Here is a 26,730-nt window from a genome sequence, read left to right on the forward strand (position 1 = left end):
AGGTGAGTTCAATTTATAAATATTAATTAGCAAATTAATGAGCGGAGCTGCGGTGCGCATGCGTGGAGAGAGGGAGGAACGGTGGGATTGGGTGGTGGTGGTGGTGGTGGTGGTGGTGGGTGCAGTCCACGCGTGCATCCATCCAGAGTGGGGGGCGGGAAGACTTGGAAATCTCCGCCGCTGGTGGGGCTGCTCGCTGCTGCCGCCGGAAGCGAGAGGAAGCCAGCCGGTGCCCCGAGCCGGAGATGATCCCCGGCCGAGCGAGCGCCACCCTCAGCCGGGCTGCGTGGAGCGTGCGGCAGGCAGGTGGCAGCCAGCGGTGCGTCTGGTCTTCCACGCCTGAAGGACGAATGACGGCGGCGGCTCAGTGGACGAACTCATCCCGCTGAAAGCTCTTCGGAGAGGGACGGGAGAACCACCACCCCCCCTTCCCAGCGCCCTCCCTCCCACTCGGCACTTTCTCCATGGCGTCTCCGCAACAGTCCAGGATTCAGTCCTATCTGGAGAAGAACAAAATTGGACCCTTATTCGAGGTGAGTGCACTTGAACTTCTTGTAGCGCACTTGTCTTGTTCATCATATTCATATAGATATCAATAACTGCTGGGGAGGGGGGGTCACTAGTGGTGCCTTGCTCATGGGCACACTGGCACTGCTGGCAGCATTCCTCAGTTTTGAAAACGTTTTTTTTTTGTTAATGACTTTATCAGTGAGGCACAATTTTTGAAGATTTACATACATGTTTTTTTTTTGTGTTTGAAATGTGAATTCATTTATTAGAACATTATTTATATATATATATATATATATATATATATATCTGTTTTTAATGCATTTATATATATATATATATATATATATATATATAAGGCACTATTATTAATTATTGGACAGCTAATTTTAAATGCATATAAAATTGTCTCGTCTCATGCAATACTGAATTTACACATTTATTTTTAAATTACTAATTGTAATTTTTTTTCATTAGGGCCTGAAAAGATTATTCCAATTTGCATACTTACATTTTTTTTCTTTTGTACTTGCCTGACCATTATTCCTGTTTTAAAACCCCTTTACATTTCATCATCATTAATTAATTTATTAATTATTAGACCCTTTACCATACATTTTAAAATAACCTAAATATTACCTATTTTTCAGTATTTTCTGACTGTGTTATTATTGGCTCGCTCATTTTAAATCGACATTTTTATGTACCCTGTGCCTAAAATAGATTTATTAATTCCTTCCTTATTTTTTTTTTTTTTAATTGGACTAACCCAAATATAAATGCATATTTTTCTCCATTACTATATTTTATTTGTGCTATGTGTGTGACCTTTTTTTTTTATTTATTTAAATTTTGTTCATGTTATTTGAATGAGCTCATGTTTTCTGCATTATTATTTGTGCCTTGTAGTACGCATCGGGGATAGAGTCATCAAACCTGCAGCTTTTTGCTCACGGGCCTTTTGTTTAGTTGGACCTATGTGTGACCACTCTGCACATTTTATTGCTCAAAAGCAAGACAAGACAAACGGCTCCATCACGGTTGGGTCACACATGCACTTGCAGCTGTGTGTGTGTATGCTAACATAATCACAAAGTGCTGATATGACACTTTAGCGCATTCAGCTGGTAACAGCACGACACACACACACACACACACACACACAGGAAGCGCATGCTAAGCAGATGTGAGAGAGGTGTGCGTTTTCAGCAACACGCATATACACACACACACACACCCCTGATGTCCATTCAAGACTCATTGCACACACAATCCCAGTGTGTTGATTCAGTCTCAAGAAGAACTGCATGACGTCAGCTATGCTATTTGCGACCGAGAGTTTTGTGTTTAGTAATGAATGAAATTGTTGTGAAAAACTGAATAACCCCCCCCCCCCCCCCCAAAAAAAAACAACTATATTCACTCAGTCCTGGCACTATATATTTTTTATGATCTGGATTTTCAATTAATTTTCCTATCTTGTTAAAATAGTCGATTTATAGTGGTTCTAGCATTGAACCTTGAGGAACGCCATGGTTGTACATTTAAATTCTTAAAGTTTTCCGTTTACTTTTACACAGAGATTCTTCTGTAGCATAGCCACAAATGTTTTCATCTAGTTTAACATTATACTGTCGTTGGGTTTATTTCAAGAAAAAAAAAAACTAGCACATACCAACCATGGGATGCTGAGCAGGCCCATTTACACATCAAGTCACAGCATCAATAACAGCAGAGTGCAGTTTTCTCAATTAAGCTCAAGTCAAACGTATTGGCTGATTCCCATTTTACTGCTAATTGGCATCATTTTTCTTTTTCTACTTACCTCTAAACCAGACAAATGAGCACTATTAGTTCACTGCAGCTCAACTTTACTGTTGCCCAACGCAGCCTGAGACGTGCGTGGCGGTTATCTTTCATCCTCCTCAACGTCGAAGAGATAAGCTTGGGTTTAAACGGAGGAAGCCCGTGCGGGGAAAACCCTGGAGAGATCCTCCGTCATAAAGCACGATCGAGCGGTAAAGCGTGACTTGATGAGGGGTCTTTTTGCAAAAAGACACAGAGAAAGGTTCATCTTAGCGTGAAACGAAGCTGTAAATCTTTCAGCGGTAATACCCCTGAAAAAAAAATAATTCTATTTGCCGCTTGAGCTACGTTGAGAGAGACACAGAATGCTGGTGTATTCAATGAGATATTGCAACTTCTCTCAGACTCTTGTACATACAGACTGCAAAATATTTGAACTTGCTAACAGGGTGGACAATGACAAGTTGGACATTTTTTGCCTAATGTTAGCATTTAAAGAGCTTATGCTGGACCTTTGCTTAGTAACACGATTAAGTCAGCAAGCTGACTGTGGTGTGTAACAAATGTTTAAAATTTCATTTGATATTTCATTATGACAGGGTGGACAATTTAGTTTAATGTTAGCATTTTATGAGCACATAGTGGACCTTCACTTGGCTACATGATTCAGTCAGCAAACCAGCTGTGATGTTTAACAAACTTTAAATTTCACTTTATTTCAGCATGACAGGGTGGACATTTTTGGCTAATGTTAGCATTTAATGAGCTCATGGTGGACCTTTGCTAAGTAACATGATTCAGTCATTTTAAACAACTATGACAGGGTTGACATTTTTGGATAATGTTAACATTTAATGAGCACATAGTGAACAAAACTTCACTTGGCAACATGATTCAGTCAGCAAGCTGACTGTGATGTTTAGCATTTCAAATTTTAATTGATATTTCACTATGACAGGGTGGACATTTTTGTCAAATGTTAGCATTTTATGAGCACATGCTGGATCTTCACTTGGCGGCATGATTAGGTCAGCAAGCCAGCTGTGATGTTTAGCAAACTTTTTACATTTCAAATGATATTTCACTATGACAGTGTGGACATTTTTGTCAAATGTTAGCATTTTATGAGCACATGCTGGATCTTCACTTTGCAACATGATTCAGTCAGCAGGCTGTCTGTGTGCTGACAAACAAAGTTGGAATTCCAATTGATAGTTAACTACGACAGAGTGGACATATTTAGCGTGACAACACATTTACAAACAAATGTGCTGAAAATTACAAGGACAAATTTATTTTTCGACCATCCACTGTTTTAGCCACCAGTGAAGAAAGACAAAATGATGGTCATAATGTGGCTGAAAACCAAAGTTATAGTTTCTTAAAGAGGCAAAGACTCCATAATAACAGGGTGGACACATAAAAAAATATGTTCAACACCAGCAAGTTTAAGTGTTTTTTTTTTTTTAATGCAATGTTTATTTTCATAGTGTGTGTGTATGTTATATTGCTGGAGGAAAGTTTTCTCTCTTGTTTTGGGGGAAGAATTTTATCACTTATTTTATTTTTATTGGAGGTGTTGCTCTGACAGCAGCTTTAAAGAGTAATTACGTACAGCCCGAGGCCAGGTGCATCATGGGAGAGTTGAGAGGATCTGTCACAGAGAGAGATGGAGCAGGTCCAGTGCGAGGACGGTTTGGGGAGAGAGGGGCGGCGAGGATGTGATTTGTGGAAGGACGGCAGCCCGAAGGAGGACGAAGGCTGCATGCTAATGCGTTAGCATCCGTGTGGCATCATACACTGACTCATGCGCAAAAGCAAACCTTGACCTACATTCTCTCTTGTCATGATGGTCAATGACAGCCATAGTATTTGTATTAGTACTAGTGTACTACTATGTGTGTTGAACCACTACACTATCCATGGGGAAGTTAGACTCCACCCATTGGACCTCGTCCAAGGTTTTGAAACCGATGTAAGAAGCTGCATGATGTGTGTTGTCGTTTTTAGGTACACATTCAGCCGGATGTCTCGTTACATCTTTCTTCCTCTGATGACATTTTTTTCTTTTTTCCACCTTTTCCAAATGATAAGCATCCATCACCCGCTAGCGCGTCACTTTACGCCAGCCGACATGAATTGTGGCCACGGTGGCAAACAAACGGGTAGATAGTGCCTCCCCCCCGCTATATCTGACAGTTGTTATCATAGCGGAGAGACATTGTTTCACACAAGGACGAGTCATGATGAGAGCATGTCTGCGTTTTATTGCGCTAGACTGTGCGGTCGTGACGAGCGTGGCGATGAATTGTATGTTTCACTCACTCGAGGGATGGAGGCCAATCATAAATTGATTCATCAATTTTTGAACATTGCAAGTTGCGCGTGGAATTTGGATCGGTCTTGAGCGCATGCCAGCTGCACAAAAATTTGATCATCAATTTCAACCACTACACACTACCAATGGTAAAAACTACATTCTAGATTGTTTGCCAGTAAAGATGTTGGCAATTATGAATGGGGCACGGAGTGTAAATCGATTCCATGCCAGTTTCACTACGTAAACCACTACAATATAAATTCCAGTAAGGTAGACTACATGCTTAATTTATCACTAGTCAATCCCAGGGTGATGGTCAATGGGAATTATTCCCCACCAGTCAGCTATGTGAAACACTACACTACTGAAGACAAAGGTGCTTTACACCCTGGATTGGTTGCTAGTCAATAGTCGTGCAGTTGTGAATGGGACATTGAATGTGAATTGATTCCACACCATTTGCACAAAAGTCATCTATGTGAACCACTATACTACCAATTTTAAAGGTATACTGCGCTCAGGACTAATTCACAAATCATTTGGCAATTGTGATCGGGCATTGAGTGGAGATAGATTCCATGCCAGTTTCATGAAAGACAACTATGTGAGCCACTACACTACCTACGGAAAAGGTAGACGACATGCAAGACTGAGTGCCTGTTAATCATCCTGTGACTGTGAATCGAAAATTTAATGTAACTAAATCCCATGAAACGTCAGATATGTGAACCACTACATTTTCTATGACAAAAGTAGACTACAGCCTGGCCTCATCACCAGCCAAACTCAGCGTGATTTTGAATAGGGAAGTTAGCCGGAAACAAGCCAACTGCACCAAAGTCATCTATGTGAACCACTACATTACCAATTAAAACACTCTGGACTGGTTGCAACTTGCCAGTCAATCAAAGTGCTATGAAAAGGGTGTTGATTCAGCTATGGTAACTACTAGGTAGACTATAATATTTTGACCTTCTATTCTCCCCTCGGGTCAGCCATGTAGCGGGTCAAGGCTGTCGTTGAGAATCTTTTCCCCCCCGGCGTCTCTTGACAGACATTCAATTACCGCCGCACTATAAACTGCACGTGCACATGGAAACTGCCTCGTTCTCGTTGGAACTCGACGGCCACTTGGGTATAGAAATGCATTTTCTCTCACATTGATCAGATTGACATGCTTATTGTCTCCGGCTATGATGTCATAGTAGCCGCTGCATTAGCTCGGTCGGAATGCCAGATGGGACGTGCAATCAATACACGCTGGCACACAACCGGTTGTCTTTAAAAAAAAAAAAAAATTATACAGTACAGACGTGAGCTGCCTGCAGATTTTGAAGTTGGTCAGTCTGAGGGACATTCCTTCAACTGATGGATTTGGCTTTGCACATTGGAACGCTTCAGTCTGAACGACTTTAGCTGGTCAAGCAAAGTTCATTTCCCCCACTGTGTAGCCTGACACTTGAACCGCTCACCATTTAGCTTGACAATTAGCATGTTAGCATTTCTTAACCTGACTACTTGGCGTGATGTAAAAACCGTACGATTTGCCTTTCAGAGCAACAGTTGTCGTCTTACTTTATGTTAGCAGGCTAACAGACATGCTAGTTAGTAGCTAACTATTTGATGTGAAGTAATCTGCCATTTTGTCCATATATGTTAGTATAGGCCTACAAGTTGTCCAGTCTCATTACAACAAGTATCTGACAACTTTGGTAGAGTGTAATCCTTGTGGTCTGCCTTAGCGTTTTATTTACTCAAGGTTCTATCTTTTAACGTTAGCTTACCAATTGTTAGTGTGTTCTCTGCGGCAGTTCAGTTGTTAGCTTGTTAGCATTTTTATCCTCTCATTTGAACTGGCACCTGATTACTAATTACTTGTTGGAATATAATCCTCCTGGTCTAATTTATAGCACTTACTTTAGTCCTAGATTTTTATATTACATATTATTATAGCTTACTAATTGTTAGCATGTTAGCATTTTTTCCCCAGTCTCATTAGACTAGAATTGGTCTGCCTTACCACACTCAAGAGCATATATTGCTACAGTATCTGTTGGCCTACCAACTGTTAGCATTTTAGCATTTAACACTGATTCTTTGTCACCGCAGTCGTCACAAAACGGATCCATGCGAGCTGTTAGCATCCTAGCTATCAGCATTTTTAGCATTTGCTTACTTTACATTTCTGTTTGTGCTCTGCTGCGCCCATGCAGGAGTTGATGACTAAACTAATAAGCGAGACCCCCGACCGGCCCATCGCTTTCCTCATCGACCACCTCCAGAGCAAACAAGAAAGCCCGGGGAAGATGCATCGAGCGCTGTCCGGATCAGCAGCGCTGTGGGCCCAGACCTCCCCGGGTGGGTATAAGAAACACACATACATTGTCTTAAAAAAAAAAGAAAAAGAAAAAAAAGACAAGTTCCGCATATGGTGTCGAAATGTTTCTTTTTTAAATTAAGAACTAGCTAGCATTTGCTAGTACAATAACAAAGTATTAATATTTCGTTACCTTCCGCCACTGTGTTTGTGTGAGGTTTTTTTTGTTTGTTTTGTTTTCGAAAGAAAGCAAAAACACTCGCAGAGAGCTGCGCCACGATGACAAACCGTGGCAAATTCACCCCAGGAAACCCAAGAAGTCCAAAAGTGATCTGGCTGTGTCCAGCTTGTCGCCTCCCTCGCCGGAATCCAAGTCGTGTAAGTAGTCGCCAGTTGATGCCGCTGCCATCCACCCGTTGACAATCTAGCACGGCCGTGCTAATTGTATGGCTTGTTTCCCCGTCACACGCCCCACCGATTTAGATTTGATGTGATTATCTTGAATTGAAATTGGTCACAGTGCGTTGCCTCGCATTCTCACACATAAGTTCTTTGTCATTAAATGTGCAGCATATATATATATATATATATATATATATTTTTTTTTTATTATATATATATATATATATATTTTTTTTTTATATTTATATATATATATATATATATATATATTTTTTTAATATATATATATATATATATATTTTTTTTTTTATATATAAAGTGTATGTATGGTTTTTTTGTGTTGAATCTGATTGGCCGATGCCTTTTTTTTTTCTTTTTTTGGGCGTACCTAACGATGCGAGCGTGCTGCAGTGCGTCGAAAACACTTGAGACGTCAAGGCTGGGTCAAATGTGGAACATGTCGACCATTTTAATAATTTAACGCGGCACCGCCAGTCTATTTCAGGTTGCGGTCAGCGCGCGGCTCGCTACCCAGACAAGAAACGAGGCTATGAAGTGAGAAGACGGGTAAAACCAAAACACAGGAAATTTGGAGACGTGCACGTTTGTTGGCAGTGACGCGTGCCTGGTGCGGCTCCACTTGGGAGTCAGATCACATTGAAAATATATTTCATAGATGTTTGGATGCGCGCAAGTCATGAAAAATGAAAGGCGGATTTGACGTTAGCACACGAGCGGCGCAACGGCGTAGCGGTGAAAACGGTCGCTCGCTGTATCACACGAGTGAATTGGACGCAATGATGCAAGGACTTAGGTTAAGGACGTTTGTCCCACTGTACTTTTGCAAAACACGTTTATAGTAGGTGTCTATGTGGATGGACAGGCATGTTTGTTTAAGGTTGGAATCTGCGCAAGGCGCAAAATATTATTTTTTTTCTTTGTGAAGCAGTTTTGCAAATCAAAGACTTCATTTAAGGAGCAACTCAAAAAGTCCAAATCAAAACTCAGGACTTTACTGTAGAAAAAAAAAAATACTTTATAATATTTCTTACACTGTATTAATAATTTTTTAACCTTATTTGACACATCACCGGTTCTTTAAAATGGTTCCAGCCTGAAACCACTTAATCACTTAATTCCTCTAGTAAACGCGCTAGCCATCAGTCTTATGTTAGCTTAGCAATTAGCATGGCTTTCTCTGTCTTTCCTCGTCATTCCTTCGCGAGAACGATACTTGACAGAACAGAAGTGAAGCTTATCCGTTGCCACGGTGGTGAGGACACTTGGCAGTGTCTTTAGCTATAGCATTAGCCAGCCGAAGCTCATTGCTACTTGTAGCTAGCTTGTGCGGTGTAAGTAGCACCGAGCTACTTGAGCCTCGATCTCCGACTGATTGTCTGATTTGTGTGTGCGTCCGTCCGTCCCAGCGAAGCTTTTTAGGATTGTGATTGATTCTTAGTTTTGAAATTCACTGTGAAATTTACTAATTTTGTTTTGCTAACTGCTATGTGAAACCGCAAATTTTTCAAGGATCACGCTTTTTTATTTATGTACAGTAAATGGACAGACATGAGTTGACATTGTGTTTTGTTTTGTTTTGTTTTGGTCAGTGCCTCAGTGTCCATCGTGGGACTGGCGGGAGAGCCGCGACTTGGACGAGCTCAACCACATCCTGCTGGAGAGCAAGAAGCTGGGCCGGGCTCTGGAGAGTCTTTCTCGCAGTGAGACCGCTCACCTCTTCTCATTCATCTTGACACGTACAAGTCGTAAAAGCGGCAGACGACCTTTCTTTGCCGTCGGTGTCACCGTGAGATCCCTGGTGGGAAATCCCATCCAGGATCAAGCGGACGGTCTGACGAGACCACGTGGACTCTTGATGTCTTCCTTCTGTTTAAGATTTTTTTTGTTTTGTTTTCGCAGGCATCGGCACCTCCGATGACATCGATCAGGTAACGGTAACGCGGACTCAAGACAGAATTCTCAATGTTCAAACCTTCATAATTTTTTTATAAAATACGTACATTAATGTAAAAAAAAAAAAGAGAAGCAAAATTGTGCTTAAAAAAGTCCGCGAAACAGCAAGAAAAGTGAACACTGTACGTGCTTTTGATTATTGTTATATTTGCGGTGTACATGTCAATGGTGGTTTGCATTGTTTGTTAGCATTAAGCTAACTACAATTAATCTTGCAGTATTTTTCCTGTAAAAACAGTCAAGTAAAACTTTATCTATTCATTTTTATGCATTTTCTCTTTCAAAATATTTAACAGTGTTCATTGCATTCATATGAAAACAAAATCTGAAAACTGATTATTATTATTTTTTGCAAAACAGAATTTTTTTTCTCCAAAAAACAGGGGGGGTGGCGATCAGAAAAACAAAAACTTAATAATACAAAAGAAAATAAATAAAGAAGTACAAAAAGAAAGATTTTTCAAAAAACAAAGCCCAAAAATAAATTGCTAAAAAAAATTATAATTTGGTTTCAAGTCAATGCAATATACTTCCGTAATATTAAAATTTATTTGAATAAATAAGTAGTTATAAAATAATTATAAATAGTAAAATTTAAAATATATATAAATAGTATAATATAATAATAATAATAACTACAATCTTATTTTAAAAATAAAATGCACAGTGCAAAACACCATAGATGCTAACGAAACTAGCATCAATGTTGCGGTTATTATAACCCTTTACACGAAGGGTATGAAAAAAAAATTATAATAATATTACTGCAGTTTATAAGTCACTTGGTTGTGACGTCTTCTTCTCGTGCATTACAGTATGTCTGTGTTATACTGCCCCCTGGTAGCCAAGACGTGCACATCTGAAAGCAGCACAATGAAAAATAAAATCATGATACACAAACTTCCATTTTTAATAATAATTCTGTTTTGTTATTTACGCGTAGAACTTGGGAGGCTTCAACTCGGTGCTGCGGCCCCGCGTGCTGGGCGAGTGGACGGGTCGGGCCGAGGAGGACGCCGACCCGCTGGCCGCCGAGATGCTGCGGCCTCCCGTCCCGCGTGTCAAAAACAACGTCTGCTGGAGCGGGGACGGACTTCCCCTTGCCAGGTTGGTCTTCAACCTCAGAAAAAGATAGACAAGAGTGCCAACAAAATGGATCCATGAACAATTTGCTTATTATTTTTATGCCCTTTTTTTTTTTATTGTTAAATGTCTTCATTTTTTCAAATGACTCTCACAAGTTAGTTAAGAATAAAACATTTTGCAAATCCCCGCCCTCAAAATTACTCCCAAAATGTTTTTGTCAAACTAAAAATGTCTTTTTTCTCAAAACAGCTCCCTCAAAAATGTCTTTGCCATAAAGTTCTTTGATGTTTTTCTTCAAATTGCACCTTCAAAAATCTCTTTGATGTTTTCTCAAAATAGCTCCAGAAAAATCTTTGATAATTTTCTAAAAATAGATTTGTCTAAATTCTTGTGTTCTTAAAATAGCGCACTAAAAATTACTTAGATGTTTTATTTTATCAAAATAACTCTTAGATTTCTTCTGAAAATTCCTTAATTTTTTTTAACCCATAAATCATATTACATTTTTTCCCTCAAAACTAGCGCCCGACCCCCAAAAAATGTTTTCTTTTCTCAAAATAGCTTGCCCTCAAAATTTAAATGCTTTCTTAACAAATCCTCTCTGCTGTTTTTGTCACAAAATGGCTCCCCCACTAATTTCGCCGTCACTTTGAGTGTCTTGGATGAAAACCGTCACCAAAAATTCCTAAAAACTAATGTTGAAGTCTTTCAAGTGGACTTTTTGAGCGAGACGAGTGCTGCCCGAGGAGCCGTCCCCTCCCCGTCTCTTCCTCGTCCCCTCCTCCATCTGAACTACTGTGATAATCCCATTTCAAAGGCTACCCGGTGCCAAGCTCATTTCGAATGAAAACGAAATGCGTGTTGCCCCAGGCTATCGTACACACGCGGAGCTTGTCATCCAAACGTTTGCCGCCCTAAACCGCGTCATTCCTCGACCTCTCTCAAGGCCGTCATTCTTAAACGTGCTACATCTTTTGCTACATTAGTGTGCGTGTGTGATATCATTTGTACTGTGATGTGACTAATTAGAGGAGGATGAGGCTATGAAACCATAAATCATGCGTGGCGCACACACCGCTAATATCATCACGCTGGGAGAGAAATCACTTAGTTAGCAGCCTGAGTGCGGAGATAGTACATGTTGGTATGTGTCTACGTTTACTTGTGGCAAATCCAGGTCCGGAAAGTAAAAACCCTGCCACAGGATAGCTAGCTGCTAGCTAGCTCCCTAGCAGTTAAACGAGCACCACGGGAGCTAGCTAGCTAGCTCGCTAGCATCTAGGGCTAAAGCCAAACTGTGGCTGGGTTTTTAATTTTAATTTCTGGACCTGGATTTGCCGCCTTTGACCTGTGAGAAATACTTATTTGGTAAATGTTAAATATATATATAAATTTATATATATATATATATATAGCACACGCTAACATTTCCAGATCACAACTGTTGTCTTCCATTAAAGTCTCAAGATGGAGGTCAAAGGCAGCAAAGGGCTGAAGGAGCAGCAGCAGCATCACAGGAACTTGTTGGCGGCCATGTTGTCGCACGAGTCCTTGGACCCGCGCCGCAGCCCCGCGCCGTCCGTCAGCGAAGACGAGATGGAGGACGACGACGAATATGACGACGCCATGGAGCTTTTGGGTAAGTTTATTATTTGACATATCGACTTTACGCCATATTGGACTGAGCAGCCAGGACAGAGAAGGCGTGATTGACTTTTTTCGACGTCGCGTATGGTTGATTTTGAATGTCACTTTACGGAGCGCAGACCGAGTGGCAGTGGAAGGCCACTGGAGGATTTGTGGCGCTCATTTAGGAAGACAGATGACTGATGACTCCTGGACCGGCGGGCTTGTTCTTATCGATCCCTGAAGGGCTGATTGATCGGCTCTCCTGGGCTGTTGACTACTGCCTGCTCACTCTCACTCTCTCTTTCTCTCTCTTTCTCTCTCTTTCGCTCTCTTTCTTGTATTTGTGTATTATCTTTTCTTTTTTGGGGGCATCTGAGTGCAGATTGTGACTGGGCAATGCATGGGAAGAACTGGATTTAGAAGCTGTAGTTTGCCCTCTAGTGGTGCATGCGTGTCATCGCTGTTACTTGGGGAAAGTTATAAGCAACAGTTACATTCAAATTTTTAAAAGTATTGTTTTGTTTGTGTTTTTTCCCCCTTTCCTCTAATCTATTGTATGTTCAATATTATATTTCTTTTAATTTCTTTGTATATATTTTTGCCATTTCTTAGTTTTTGTCTTTTTCTTGTAATATTATAGGTTTGAACATTTTCTAACTACTTAATCTAATATTCATATTTTTCATGTATTTTTATGCTAAAAATATTTTTTCAATATTCAAATGAAAAATAAAATCACCATCTCTCCCTTCCATTTGTTTTGTTTTTTTTCCACCACTTTTCACTGTTAAATTAATTTTGTATTATATGTTTGTGCATTTTTTCTTTTAATTTAGCATTTAAAAAAAATGTAGCTTTGTATTTTTCTTTTACTTTATTGGCCAATCAGTTTAACACTTTTATCCCCAAAGATAATTTTGTGTTTTTTTTTCTTCGTGTAAAATTTTTTTACGTTTTTTAAGTTTGAATATTTTAAAATAACTTCATATTTTTTAATTTATATTTATGCTGAAAAATATTGTAAAAATATTCTAATGAAAAATAAAATCACCATCTCTACTTTCTATTTGTTTAGATTTTTTTTATTCAAACATTCATTTAAAAAGTAGCCACTTTTCACAGCCAAATTAATTTTGTATATATATTTGCATTTTTTTCCCTTTTAATTTAGCATTTTAATTTTTTTGTCTAATAGCTTTGTACTTTTACTTTACTTTATTGGTCAATCAGGTTTACATTTTTTTCCCTCCAAAATAATTTAGTCCAATATTTGTGTATTTTTCATGCATTTTTTAAAATCAATCTTTTTCTTAAGGAAAAAAAACAATCCGACGTTACCAGTTGTTTTACATTTTAAATTTCAATATAATAGTTCTTTGAGGTCCATCTGTTGTGTAGATCAGGGGTGCTCAAGTTCGGTCCTCGAGAGCGCCCATCCATGTTTCTCTCCACTAACACACCTGATTCATGATCATGATCGTTATCAGGCTTCTGCAAAGCTTGCCGATTAGCTGATCATTAGATTCAGCTGTGCTGCAGGAGGGAAACATGGAAAACAGGCTGGATAGGGGCTCTCGAGGACCGAACTTGAGCACCCCTAGTGTAGATGGATCGTGCATAAAAGTGCATTGCTGTTTTGTTCCACTCGAGGGCGCCCTTGTTCGCGGGCACCTGCCTCTTACTGTGGTTAGTGCTTCTATTGAAAGTTCAATGGCTGCTGTCACTTGACGTTGTGACGTCAAACTCGGCTGCGGCGCCCGAATCTGGACTTCAAAAAAAAAAAACAATAATCAAATAAAAAGTGTGGTTAAAGGCAGTTAAAAGGTTTACACCAACTTCTATAAAACTTTCCATAATCCACAGAGCTGTGATGTGTGTGCGGCGACATCTGATTCCCATCACACATTGTGTGTGTGTGGTGGGGGTCCACCGTTGGAAAGACATCATTAAGAAACGTAATTCTAGAATACTGCTTTTTATTACAAAGCCAAACAAATGTGTCTCCGCCACCACTCACATCAAAGTGTGTGATGTGTGGAGTGGGTGAGGCCGTGTGTACGTGTAGCTGGTGTGGGATCAGTTCCCACTCCACACCCTGTTTCACAATCAACCTGGGATGGACTTACAATCGGTCCAGAGTAGTGTTTACCTTCATTTAGCAATCAAACCTGAGCCATTGGCAGTCTAGCGGTTCACTTTCCCATTTTGTAGTAGTTCACATAGCAGGCAATTGGATAGTGGTTTAGGTACTGTATCAGTTTCCACATAATACCCCATTCATACTTACCCTGAGATTGACTGGGTATCAGTCTACACTACACTATCTTAGTATTTTGTGATGTAGTGGTTCACATTGCCATCATGTAGTAGGGTTAGTGGATAGTGGATAAATGCGTATCTCTTGAAGTATCAGTTGACGCATATTACGGTAAGTCCCCACTCATATTTACCCTGAGATTGCAAGTCTACACTAACTTAGCATTTGGTGTTGTAGTAGTTCACATTTCCATACATGATGTAGTAGTTCACATAGCACACACTTGTGTAGCTGTTGTAGAATCACTGCCCACTCAATACACCATTCATAATTACCCAGCATTTAACTGGTTATCACTCCAGGGTATCATTGCCACTGTTAGTCTAGTGGTTCGCATTGCTGTAATGTAGTAGTTCACATAGCCGATGTTTGTGTTGCTGTTGTGGAATGAATTCCCACCTCTTTCCCTCATTCACAATCACCCCGAGAGTGACTAGTTAAAAGTCCAGGGTGACATCAACCTTTGTTACTGTTAGTTTAGTGGTTCACATTGCCTAAATGTATTTCGTCTCTGTTGCAGAGGACCTGGATGACCTGCGTATGGAAGGCGTGAGTGGGTTGGCTCCATCCGGCTGTAAGTTCAGTCAGGGACGCAGCTCCTACCATCCAGAACCTCAGGCCAAAGTTACGCTTAACATCTGCTCTCGATGTGCCAGGTAGGCCTTTGTGGTCCTGGAGTCATTCGCGTAGTGGTTCACATACAGTAGCTGACTTTTGTTTTGATAGTGTGGAATCAAATCACACACAACAAAAGATAGTTCCCCTTTTAACATCACTTTCACAATCACACCAGGATCGACTGGCAATCATTTGGCGTTAGTAATGTAGTGGTTCACATAGCCACTAAGCCATTTCCGTGTAAAACTAGACCGAACATGCGACAAGACTTTTCTCTCCATCATACAGAGTACGTCTGTGTACACGACGTCTTGACGCCTCGATGGCAGCCCGCGATAAGCGCTATCTGTCGTCACGGCGACGCCATGTCGTCATACGCCCGCACGGCGTGCATTGTTTGGGCTGCGCGCCGTGCTTGTGTCTTCTCGGCGTTCTTATCAGTTGGGGATGTTTTCGCAAGTCCCGCACCAGGATGAATGTTATCGCATGATCACGAGCTAGCAGTTTATGTAACGGGATGGTTTTAAGTGCGTAGTTTATAAAGACTGTATGTTTGGTTTTGACATCTGTGTATTTGTTTTCGCATTTAGACAATTTACTGTATAAACGGGTTTATTTATATATATATATATATATATATATATATATATATATATATATATATATATATATATATACATATAATATTTGCTAATAATAACAATCCTTACATGCGCTAGCATTATGCTAACATGACTAAAGGATGACTCGGGGCAATCGTGAGCTAGCCATAACTATAACTCTTATCAAAAACTAAATAAAAAAAGGAAGCTGTCATGTAAACAGACAGATTCCATCTCAGTCTAGATGTTTTTTGTTGTTGTTTTTTGAATCACTGTCGACCCTCATCATGGTTCCTTCCTTGGCTGTCTACTCATTTTATCGGACATTCCGTCTCCCCCAAATTGTAATCGACGATGAGCATAAAAAGCGAACTGTAATCGTACTGCATTGTAATTGTCGTGAACTCCGTCACAGTGTGATATGTTTGATTTACATCGTAATTTATTAGTACATTTTACAGATTGGAATTAATCTTCTTTCGTAATTATTGTTCATCGCAACGTATTGCAATGGGAGTGAAAAGTAGCATGATCGTAAACAAGAACCTGTGTCCTATCATGTTTGTCATTCATGTTGTCTTATGTGTGACGTATTGCGTGTGCCGTTGTCCAGGTTGCAGGGCGACAGTCTGGCCCCCAGCATGTCCCGGGAAACTCTACGTCCTCACGCGTCCGAGCAAGCCGTGCCTGACATCTCATGTGAGTGCCAAAAATCACGCGTCTGTCTCCACGTCTGCTTCATGGCGTCTCGTCTTTCTCGCAGCCACGTTGCCCGGAGTGGACGCTTTGGCGGCGGCGGCGGCGGTGGGACGCTTGCAGGAATGCGAGGCGCCGTCTCAAGTGTCGAGCTCTGTAAGTGTCACGTGAGCGCCCTGAGCTAATTGGAGGGCGGCCATTTTGAAGACACAATATGTTCCAAAAATGCTGGTTGAAAATGTATCCCTAAGAAAATCACGAGAATAGAAAGAATTTGTACTAGCAGTGGGTAGTGTAGTGGTTCACATAGTTGCCGTGTGATCAAATTCACGCTTAAACGCCAGATTCAAAATCGTCCTGCGATAGATTGGCAATCTACTCAGAGTGAAGTGCAAATTTTTCATTGATAATGTAGTCATTCACATATGTGACCTTTTTGGATTTTGCGGGGGTTAAATTCCCGCTTATCACTACATTCACAATCACCCTAGATTTGACTGGTCATTAGTCCAAGATTCCATTGGTAATATAGTGGTTCAAATAATCGATTTTTTTGTGTAGTAGGCAAGGGTATGGGATGAATTCACAATCAACACACCATTCAAGCATTGGTGTGATCTACCTTTTTTTCATTGGTAGTATAGTGTGTAGCCGGTATGGGATGAATTACTACTCAACATCCCGTTCAAACAATTACATAGTCTACCTTTTTTCATTGGTATTGTACTGGGTTACCTAGCTGACCTTTGCGTAGCAAGCATGGTGTACTATACTATTGATAGTGTAGTAGTGGTTCACATAACCAACAATTTGTGTAGCAGGCGTGGGATGCAATCCCACTGAACACTATATTCAATCCATGGTATGCAGTAGTCTACCGTTGGAAGTGTAGTGGTTCACATAGCTGACTTTTGCATAGCAGGTATGGGATGAATTCACACTCACACCCGATTCAATCCATTGTGTGCAGTAGTCTGTATTTTTAAGTATAGTGGTTCACAAAGCTGATGTTTCTATATCTGGTTTGGGATTAGTTCCCACTCATTAATCATTTCATAATCACAAATGTGTTTGATTATCAGTGAGTAGTACATTTGCCACTGGAAGTGTAGTAGTTCACATAGATGACTTTTGCCTAGTTGTTCCCACTCAGCACCCTATTGACAATCACTCAATTTGTGGTTAGCAGTCAATCCAAGGTGTAGACTCCCTTTGCCATGAATAGTATAGTGGTTCCCGTAGCTGGCATAACGGCACAAAGCAATTAAGTAGGTAAGAGTAAACCTTGTGTTTCGCACATGCTACACATTAGCAGCTTACGCAATAAATAAGGTGCGAGATAGCGCAGTGGCTCTACTCTACAGGTCGACATGTACGTGTGACATACTATCAAAAGCTTTTCTTTCATTTGCGGACGCCGATGCCTGGTGTTGTTAGCCGCTTTGATTGGGTCTGCTCCCAGTTAGCGCCGAGCCGCTCTGCATCTGCCGCGCACACGCATTCATGTCTCGGCTGGCTACGGGACTTTTTCCTTTTTTTCTCGATTTCAAAACACTGTAAAAAAAAAAAAAAAAATCTTGTCTAACACTTCGGTGGGGCAATTATGAAAACAAAAGAGCGAGAGTGAGAGGAATGCTTTTGGAGGCGGTTAATGATGCAAAAGGGACGCCGTCTTGGCGGCATGTGAGGCCAACTATGGGACGGGGAAAACTCTGAAACATAGACACGGAAGCCATAATTAATATAAAATTGGATTTACTTTTTTATTATTATTAATTTTTTATAAGCCTTTGAAATAATGCTTTTTAATATGTAGTGTGTTTTCAATGTAATAATAATAATAATAATGATAATAATGATGATGATGATGATTATTATTATTTTGTTTAACTATTTCTTTGGAGACATAGGTGGGCCATAAAATACTTTTTAAAATGGAGAAAATAAATAATTTCATTTTATTGAGTATTTAAATAAAATTGGATTTCCTTTTTTATTATTATTAATTTATTATAAGCCTGTGAACTAATGTTTTTTTTAAAATGTGTATTATACTCTTTTCAATGTATTTATTATTATTATTATTTGGTATATAGATTTTTGCCGGTACTTTGCAAACAAAGGCACAATACTGTAAAAAGACGAAAATACATTTAAACTTTTATTATCTTGAATTCTATTAAAGTACTTTTCAATTCATTTGTATTTATGTTCGATGCCACTTTTTTTTCTCACCTAGTATTTTTTATGTATATAATTTCATTTTACACAATGCAGATGATGATTTGCAAATGTGTCAAACTGCTGCATTATAGCGCCAACTGCTGCTGAGGAGGACTTACTTTTAATGTCTTACTTAACGTATCTTAATAAATCCGGTGTTGATACTCGTCCATCCCTAATGATCACATATATTATTCATTTCAAATGATTCCTAAATCCTTTATTGGATTATGACTGTAGTTTAATTTTTTTTTTTTTTATGCAACTGGAGCCGTCATTTCAAAAAGTGGCAAAAATAAATAAATGTGATTTCATGCAATTTGTTCCGTATTCCTTTTGGACATTTCTTTGAAATGATGACATGTTCTGTTGCACATGTCTTCAATTGAGGTTGTAAAAACCTGTTAATGGCCGTTGCTATTAGTCTGGCCTGCTCCCCCTTTCCTTCAAGGTGATAAATGCTGCGCAAATCCAAGAAAATATCCCGACGGATCCAGTTCCCTCCAGTTTGTCGGCTCGGATCAAACTTGTTGCCTGAGCGACGGCGCCGTAAACGAAGCTTGCCAGGGGGAAACTGCTCATTTGTTGGGCGCTGGCAGGAAAACGAGCGTGATGCGAGGCCTTGCGGGTGATAGAAGGCAGACGCTGTTGTGACGCTTTATGCTGCGTTTCCACGGCGATCTGGCGATACGCCGCCTGGCCCCCTTGTTACGATTCTTTTATTTTCTTAATGTTATTTCATTTTAAAGTTTGCCGTCGAAGCCCACAAAGCCGCAGCTAAACTAAGGACGACGTCATCCGTTGAAAACATGCAAGTCGACGCATTACTTGCGTGTGTAAACTGATGGACGCGTTGGCTGGGATTGAAAGCGTCGCAATGGAGCCGCTGCTGTTGGCTCGCTTGATATGACAGCAGCACGGGTGCGGCGGGGTACAGTGTCGCTGCGTAGGTGGGGGCTGTGGGGGGGGGGGGTCCCCCCTCATCACTCATGTCGTGCGCGATTCGACCGCAAAACACCACACACGGAGGTAGTAAAAACAGAGGTCGAGCGCTGACACGGAAATAAGAGTATTTGTGATTTCGTCGTGTAGTGGTTCACATAGCAGACTTATGTGTAGCTGTCATGGGATTAGTTCCTATTCAACACCCAACTGGCAACCAGTCTAAAGATGTAGAGTACCATTGCCAGTGGTTGTGTAATGGTTCACATAGCTGTCTTTGGTATAGTTGGTAGGGGATCATTTCCAATTCAACACTCTATTCACAATCACCCTGGGATTGACTTGCAATTAGACTACCTGTACCAGTGCATAGTGGTTCACATGACTATGTTTTGTCTAGCTGGCACGGGATTAGTTCCCATTCAAAACCCCATTCCTCATCACACTGAGATTAACTAGCAACAGGTCTAGGTTGTAGGATGCTATTGCCAGTAGTTGTGTAATGGTTCGTATAGCTGATGTGGGATCATTTCCAATTCGACACTCTATTCGCAATCACCCTGGGATTGAGTTGCAATTACTGTAGACTGGACTACCCGTTTCGGTGATAGCGTAGTGTAGTGGTTCACATACTGGAGCTGTGTTTTGTGTAACTGGCATGGGATTAGTTCCCATTCAAAACACCATTTACAATCCCCGTGGGATTGACTGGCAACCAGTTTAGGTTGTAGACTACATTTGCCAGTGGTATTTTAGTGTAGTGGTTCACACTGCTGTCTTTTGTTTATCTTGTGTAGGATCATTTCCAACGCAACATCCTATTCACAAACACCACATTTGCGAATCATATCATAGCTGTTTTTATGTGTAGCTAGTGTGGGATTAGTGCAACTCAGCTCCTCATCCCCAATCATCCTCATATTAACTATCAAGCAGTCCAGGGTGTAGTCTACCTTTTCCAGTGTAGTTGTTCACACAGCTGACTTTTGTGTAGCTGGTGTGGGATCAGTACCCTGGGATTGATTAGCAAACAGACGAGACCAGTGATAGCGTAGTGACTTGTGTGTAGGTTGCACAGGATTAATTCCCTATTCCCACTCATCCTAGGATTGACCATCAATCAGTCCAGAGTATAAATTGCATATGTCATTGACAGCGTAGTGGTTCACAAGCACAGTGTGCACCACCAAGGAGGTTCCAGTCTACATGTGTTTCATATGATTGCCGCTTTAGCGTGTGATTACTGTTGATTTTATACTGTCTATTGGAAGCCAAAGAGAAATGTAGTGCTTCCCTGCAATCTTCCATACGCACTGCACACTTTCATCTCCTGTGGTTTTTATACAGCCCGTAAAATAATACCAGCCTCCCTTTTTTCTCGCCCTCAGCAGATACGGCTCCGATATTTCCAGTAATGACTGAACATGATATGAAAGGAGCTTAATTGAAGGCTTGCTGACTATTTTGAAAAAAATGTCACTTTCTCTCTTTTCTGGTTCCCCCTGCCCCCCCTCCCGCACCCACTACAGCGTCAGCCTGTCTGGAACGCTGATCTCAAAGCTGGGAGAACCGGTGGTCTGCTGCTGGGGGACCCCCTCTTCTCCAAGGAGTTGGAGAGCATGGGCAAGCAGCTCGCTGGTACGTGTGTGTGTGTGTGTGTGTGTGTGTATATGTTAGCATTTAGCATTAGCCTTGGTGTTAGTCATCCATCTGTGGGGTCAATTCAAGCAAGATCACTTTTTAGACAATCTCTCTCAAAATGACTGAAGTTAGATGTCTATTCATTCATTCTTTCGTTGTCCTCTCGCATACCGCGCTTATTTGAAACATTTAAGCTAACACGATAGCCACGCAGCGAGGGCTCCGCGGACGTCGCTTACCATTGGCAGATCCCCTCACGTGGTTTTCATTTGCGCACGTCTGACATCGGGCTCCCGTCGGGCGTCTGAACGAGCTAATTGGGAGCTTTTAAGTCTTCATTAGCCGCTAACGCGTTCCACGTTTGGAGCCGTTTCATCTTTGGATTGGTGCCGCCGAGGTCGCCCGCGTCGCAATTTGCCGTTTCAGCTACTTAAGAGAGCCGCTGCTCTCAGTCCTTACCCCTAATATATATGTATATATATATATATTGCATATTCTATACTGCTGAGTCGGGATGTCTTTTTTGTTCTAACAGAGGTTGAAAAAGACTTAGCCAAGCTCGCCGAAGTGGGAAAGATGACCGTTCGAAACAACCCCCACGGCAGTCACCTCCGCGGTCCGCTCAGCAACCGGAGCCTCCCCGACACGCTGCCCCTCACCAGCCTCCTTTGCAGGCCCCGTTCGCCGGGTGGCGGCCTCTCGGGCAAGGCGGGCGCCTGGGGCCTCCCCCTCGCCAGCCCCGGGTCGACGTCCCTGCGGCCAGGAGGTCGCGCCTACAGCAACCCCGGCAGCAGGACGCACACGCCAGGGACGCCCGACAGCCTGCGTTCGGGCTTCAACCCTCACAAGGAGGTGACGTTCAGGAGGTCCAGGAGTCGCCCGGTCACGCCCACCGGGCAGCCCATGCGCACCCGACCGTTGCTGACGCCGCCCGGGCTCAGCACCACCGACAGCCTGGGGGCCAGCCTGAGGGCCTATCTGGCTGAGGTACGACCACATTGGATTGCGATTCCACGAAATACAGACTTTTTTTTTTTATGTATATATTGAAAAAAAGCTTAAACATGTTCATTATTTAGATTTTTGGGGGATAAAATATTTTGATTCTTATTTTAGCAAAATTTAAAATAAAAAAAAAAGCTTTTTGGAGAGGAAAAAACTTATTGTTGAGGAAAAATTTTAGGGGAAAAGAATGGTGTAAAAAATGTCTGATTTAAAATTTTTTAGAAAAAGTGTGTTCTGGTTAAAAGGGGAAAAAATCCCCCAAATATTTTTTGCCAAAACTTTTTAATATAAACAGTTTTATTATTTATTTATTTTTTACTTTGTTGAGAAAAAAGTTTTTCCTTTTCCGGAAATTTTTTGTTGTTTTTTAATGGTTTGAATGTTCACATTTGAACGTTCAAATTATTTTTTTAATATATATATTTTTTAGGGTAAATCATTATGATCATCATAATTATGTGTTTTAAATGTTTATTAATTTTTATTTATTTATTTATTTGAGTCAATGTATTTTCTATGTTTATCTCTCACAGCCTCATTAAATAAATAAATAAATAAATAAAATTCAAGCCAAGAGCATTTAGTGTTATAGTGACATCCTATTTGGACTAATAATGGAGCTTATCTTATCTTACCTAAGAATAAGGTGCCTTTCCAGGTTAACAAGGTAACATTTCAGTGCGAATAAGTCTCGCCTTTTTTCTCAAATTTGTTGTTTTTTCCTTGGACGCATTGCTTTCTCATATATAAAATTGATTGAAAAACTGATTTTTTTTTTTCCCCCCCACAGAATCATATTCATCATGTCTGTCCAACCAAAGTTTCCCCCAAAATAATCTTCCATATTTATATTCCAACAATAAAACAATGACAAGCAGGACACCCAGTGTGTATAAAACAGAACATAGTCCGACGTAATGCTTTGAGAAGAGTCAGAGCGTGTACTCCAACAGGCCACGTGCCTGGCGGGGACATTGGCGACGACTACAGAGGGAATCTTATGCGTTTGCTTCGTGTGGGGTTTCTGTGGCGGTAACTTGAAGTAGGGCGACAAGTCTTGCGCTCGAGAAAAGCCAGTCCAGCATATAATTATTATTATTATTATTTTTTTTATTTTTTTTAAAAGGACTTTCTCGCTTATAATGTAGCATCCTTTTAAGGCATCCTACTCATTTGTATTTGTTTTGTCTCTGCCTGTGATTCAGGATGAGTTTTACCAGCAGTTGCAGGCCATCCGGCAGCCTTGGCACATCCCCGGCGACGCGGACAGCGACATCATGGATCCGCCCGAGCAGGACAAAAGTGAGCGAACGTTCCTTGACAGCCTCTCATGACGACACGCATCCGAACGTCGCGTTGACGTTGCCGAAGTGGAATTCCGGCGTGGTGAAAAATAAAAAAATAAATAATCAACCACTGTTGTCGTGGAAACATAACTCTGGCGCGGTCGCTTATCTTGCGTAACGGCAACAACGGCCACGCTGGAGAGCCACGTTGAATTAATCACTGTGGGAAGAAACTGACAAAAAAAAAAGGATTTTGTGGTCATCTGATTTGTGTTTGTGTGAACATGGGAAATGCATGAGGGATTTTTATTACAGACATGCTGACAAATAAATGAACCTACGACGTATGCGGTTCATTCGAGCGGACACCCTGAAGTAGTTAAGGCAATAATTGGCCGGCGAGCGCCCATGTTATTTTAGTTAATGAAAAACTAGCAACTCAAATTGAAAAAACTACGAAATAAAATTCAAATGAAGATGCTTTTAAAAAAACAAAAACTAACTAAAACTACATTTTGTGTTTACAAAACTAACTATAATTATAGCGTAAAAGTCCTTCGTTTTAGTATTTGGTAATTCATTTAATACATGAGCTTTTGGGGGTGATTTTAAATGTGATTTTAAGTATATTTATTTCAACATTAACCGGAATAAAAACGTTTGAAAGTGTCACACTTAAATTATTAATATTGCGCACAATTAATATACTTTTTTTTTAAACACAAAAAACTCAAACTAAGCATTTAAAAAAAAACTAATAAAAACTAACAGAACCACCCTAAATAACACTAAACACATTTTAAAAATAAAACTCAAAACCTCGCTGTTTGCTAGCTAGCGTTGTGCTAGCAACAAACAAAAGGGAGTTTACGAATTAGCTTAGTGCTAGCTAACGCAGTAGCAACGGAGATGGATTTAAAACGGGACCAAAGGCAAAACAACTTTTTTTCTGCTGTCAGTCAGGGTACGGCGAGGGATTCAGGAGTAAAAAAATTTCAACTAAAAAGGTTACCTTAGCTGTGTGTTAGCCTAACTCTGATACGTTTGAATGAAATGAGTGAATACGGTTTTGTAAACATATGATCAAGATAAATATTATGTTATTTTCCAGGCCCTGAATAAACCGTAACGATGCACCTCGAGTTCACTGCCGGGTCATTGTGGTTTATTATGTATCCATGCGGGTCTCCTTTTGTTTTCTCAGGTGCCAGCAAGCGTTCCGTCTTTTCAGGTAAGAATTTGTCGCACACCCCTGAGAAATAGTCACCGCTAGTTTCCAAAATGGAGCCTGACTGTCTGCTCATGACCTCACTTCTTGAACGTGTTACCCGAATAAGCGCGCGCGGAAGCCACCAAACTCATTTCATTCAATTACCCTGGCGAGTTAAACGGAGGCCGTTGCCCAGTTCCATGAAGTCACGCGGGGTACGGGGGTTTGACGGCGCTCGCAGACAGAGCGAAGTCGCTGATGATTCGGGTCTGTCTGCTTTGTGGCTTGTGTCTGCGGTCGTTCTCTTGTGGCCGCCGAGGTGCTGCCCGCCCGCAGTTTGCCGTGTGCCAGCCTGGAAAGAGATGTGAGAGAAGGCTTTCTGCTTGGCTATCACGAGGAAGGCCCGACCGTCAACCGCCATCCCGGCCCCGCGCGTCGCCACGGCAACACACTCAGAGACTCATTTTCCAGCTCCGCCGTGACACGTTCTTATCCGGTCTTTCCTTGAATTTAGGGTTGAACAATGAATCAAGTAAAATGCAATTTTTAAATCTCAGACTACAATAAAAAATAAAATAAAAAAAACATTTCATTTTGGTCGCTTGATAGGCTGAATGTTTTTATATATGACTTATATTTAAAACGTTTTTAACATATTAATTCATAGTTCATTTGCCTTTAGCTCGGCAGTCAGTGTTGGAAAGATTACTTTGGAAGTGTAATTAATTAGTTACATGGGTAGATTACTTTGGAAATGTAATTGATTACAGTTACATGGCCTGTTGACAATGTAATCGTAGTGTATCCTTTTCAATACGAATTACATTTGTTTACATTCTAACAACTTTTAATTCATTTTAAGGACAGTGGACTCCTGTTTACTCGCGGTTCAACGCCTTGGCAGATTTTTCTCCAATTATTATAATTTTTTTTTTTAATGCCTGTGAATTATAACTTGTGGTTAGCTGTCCACTGTAATATATTCAAATTTCTAATTCTCCACTTTTCGTGTCCTATTTCAGGCCTATGAAGACGACGAAGATCCCGTCCGACAATTATGCAAGCCGCCGGACGTTTTAAACAAATTCCGTTATTTTTATAAGTCCAGTGAATGAGATTGTATATCTTTCTTTTCCACCAGTATTTCATAGACTGTTACTATATGATATTTTTTATTTTTGTTTGCTCTTTCGCATGCTATGGGACTCCATGCATGGGTGCGTTTTGTGGTTTGACAACCTCTTTCTAAGGCCGTGTGCAAGGGAGACAATTTGATGCATGTCTGAGCAAGCTAATGCCACTCCACGCCAGTAGGGGGACCTCTAATTTGGGAGTGCTAGGAAAATCAATTTAACATGCTTATATTGTACTCTGGATGTTCGATACCACTTTTTTTTTTTCTGGCGATACCAGTACAAGTATTCACTCATGAGTACTCACTGATACAGAGCAGTACTTTTGATACTGTACATAAAATTTTAATAAACATCATGATTCATGATAATTAATTGTGAACAAAGACTTTCCTTTCTTTCTAACACACCTGATGATTCACCGATGTGTCAAACTGCTTACTCCATGTCAGATTTTTTCTTTGCCTTTGGCATTGGTGCTTGGTATCAGCAGCCCTCACAAGTCCTCGATACTTTGATAAGGGAATAGTTAGCACTGCTCTTAACGACGCCACAAGTCGTTCACTCAACAGAAATAAAAATTAAACGCCTCACCCCCCAACAGTTCTATTCTTTTGAAAAATCTTGTCATTGAATTGGATCGCAAATTAAATCAATAACATAGGCTACTTGGGTTAGCGTTAGCTTGTTTACCCGCCTTCAAATGATCCCTTAATGAGGTGCGCTCTGAAAGAGGTTTTCAAACATTTTGGAATGCTGGTATGCTAAATAAAATGATTTGGTGCTCATCGCTTTGGTGCAAATTGATATTTTATGATATTTGATGATTGTACAATCTTTCGCTATCTCACATGACATAAAAAGGACAAAGGAGAGTTAGCGGTGCGTAATATTTTATGAGACAAATATTCATACTAGGGCTGATTTTTGCTGATTGTTTATTTGTATTTTTTATTTGTATTTTTTATTTATTTTTTTACACATGAACAAATTGCAGCACAAATCAAAAATAA

General features: G+C 40.6%; 1 protein-coding gene across 1 annotated transcript; it reads left to right on the forward strand.

The window, feature by feature from the left end:
* Positions 1-103: 103 nt before the first annotated feature.
* Positions 104-26,469, forward strand: c21h8orf34 (chromosome 21 C8orf34 homolog). Its single transcript, XM_086065367.1, has 15 exons — positions 104-533; positions 6,850-6,994; positions 7,200-7,331; positions 8,966-9,076; positions 9,276-9,304; positions 10,273-10,436; positions 11,876-12,054; positions 14,882-15,017; positions 16,195-16,280; positions 16,345-16,433; positions 20,972-21,080; positions 21,619-22,070; positions 23,294-23,390; positions 24,579-24,605; positions 25,607-26,469. Exons 1-15 carry the CDS (start codon positions 465-467, stop codon positions 25,612-25,614), a joined length of 1,833 nt encoding a protein of 610 aa, XP_085921493.1. The 5' UTR covers positions 104-464; the 3' UTR covers positions 25,615-26,469.
* The last annotated feature ends 261 nt before the right edge of the window (positions 26,470-26,730 follow it).

The sequence above is a fragment of the Leptonotus elevatus genome, chromosome 21 (assembly GCF_054856555.1).
Source record: "Leptonotus elevatus isolate MCC_2025b chromosome 21, RoL_Lele_1.0, whole genome shotgun sequence".
Taxonomy (NCBI): domain Eukaryota; kingdom Metazoa; phylum Chordata; class Actinopteri; order Syngnathiformes; family Syngnathidae; genus Leptonotus; species Leptonotus elevatus.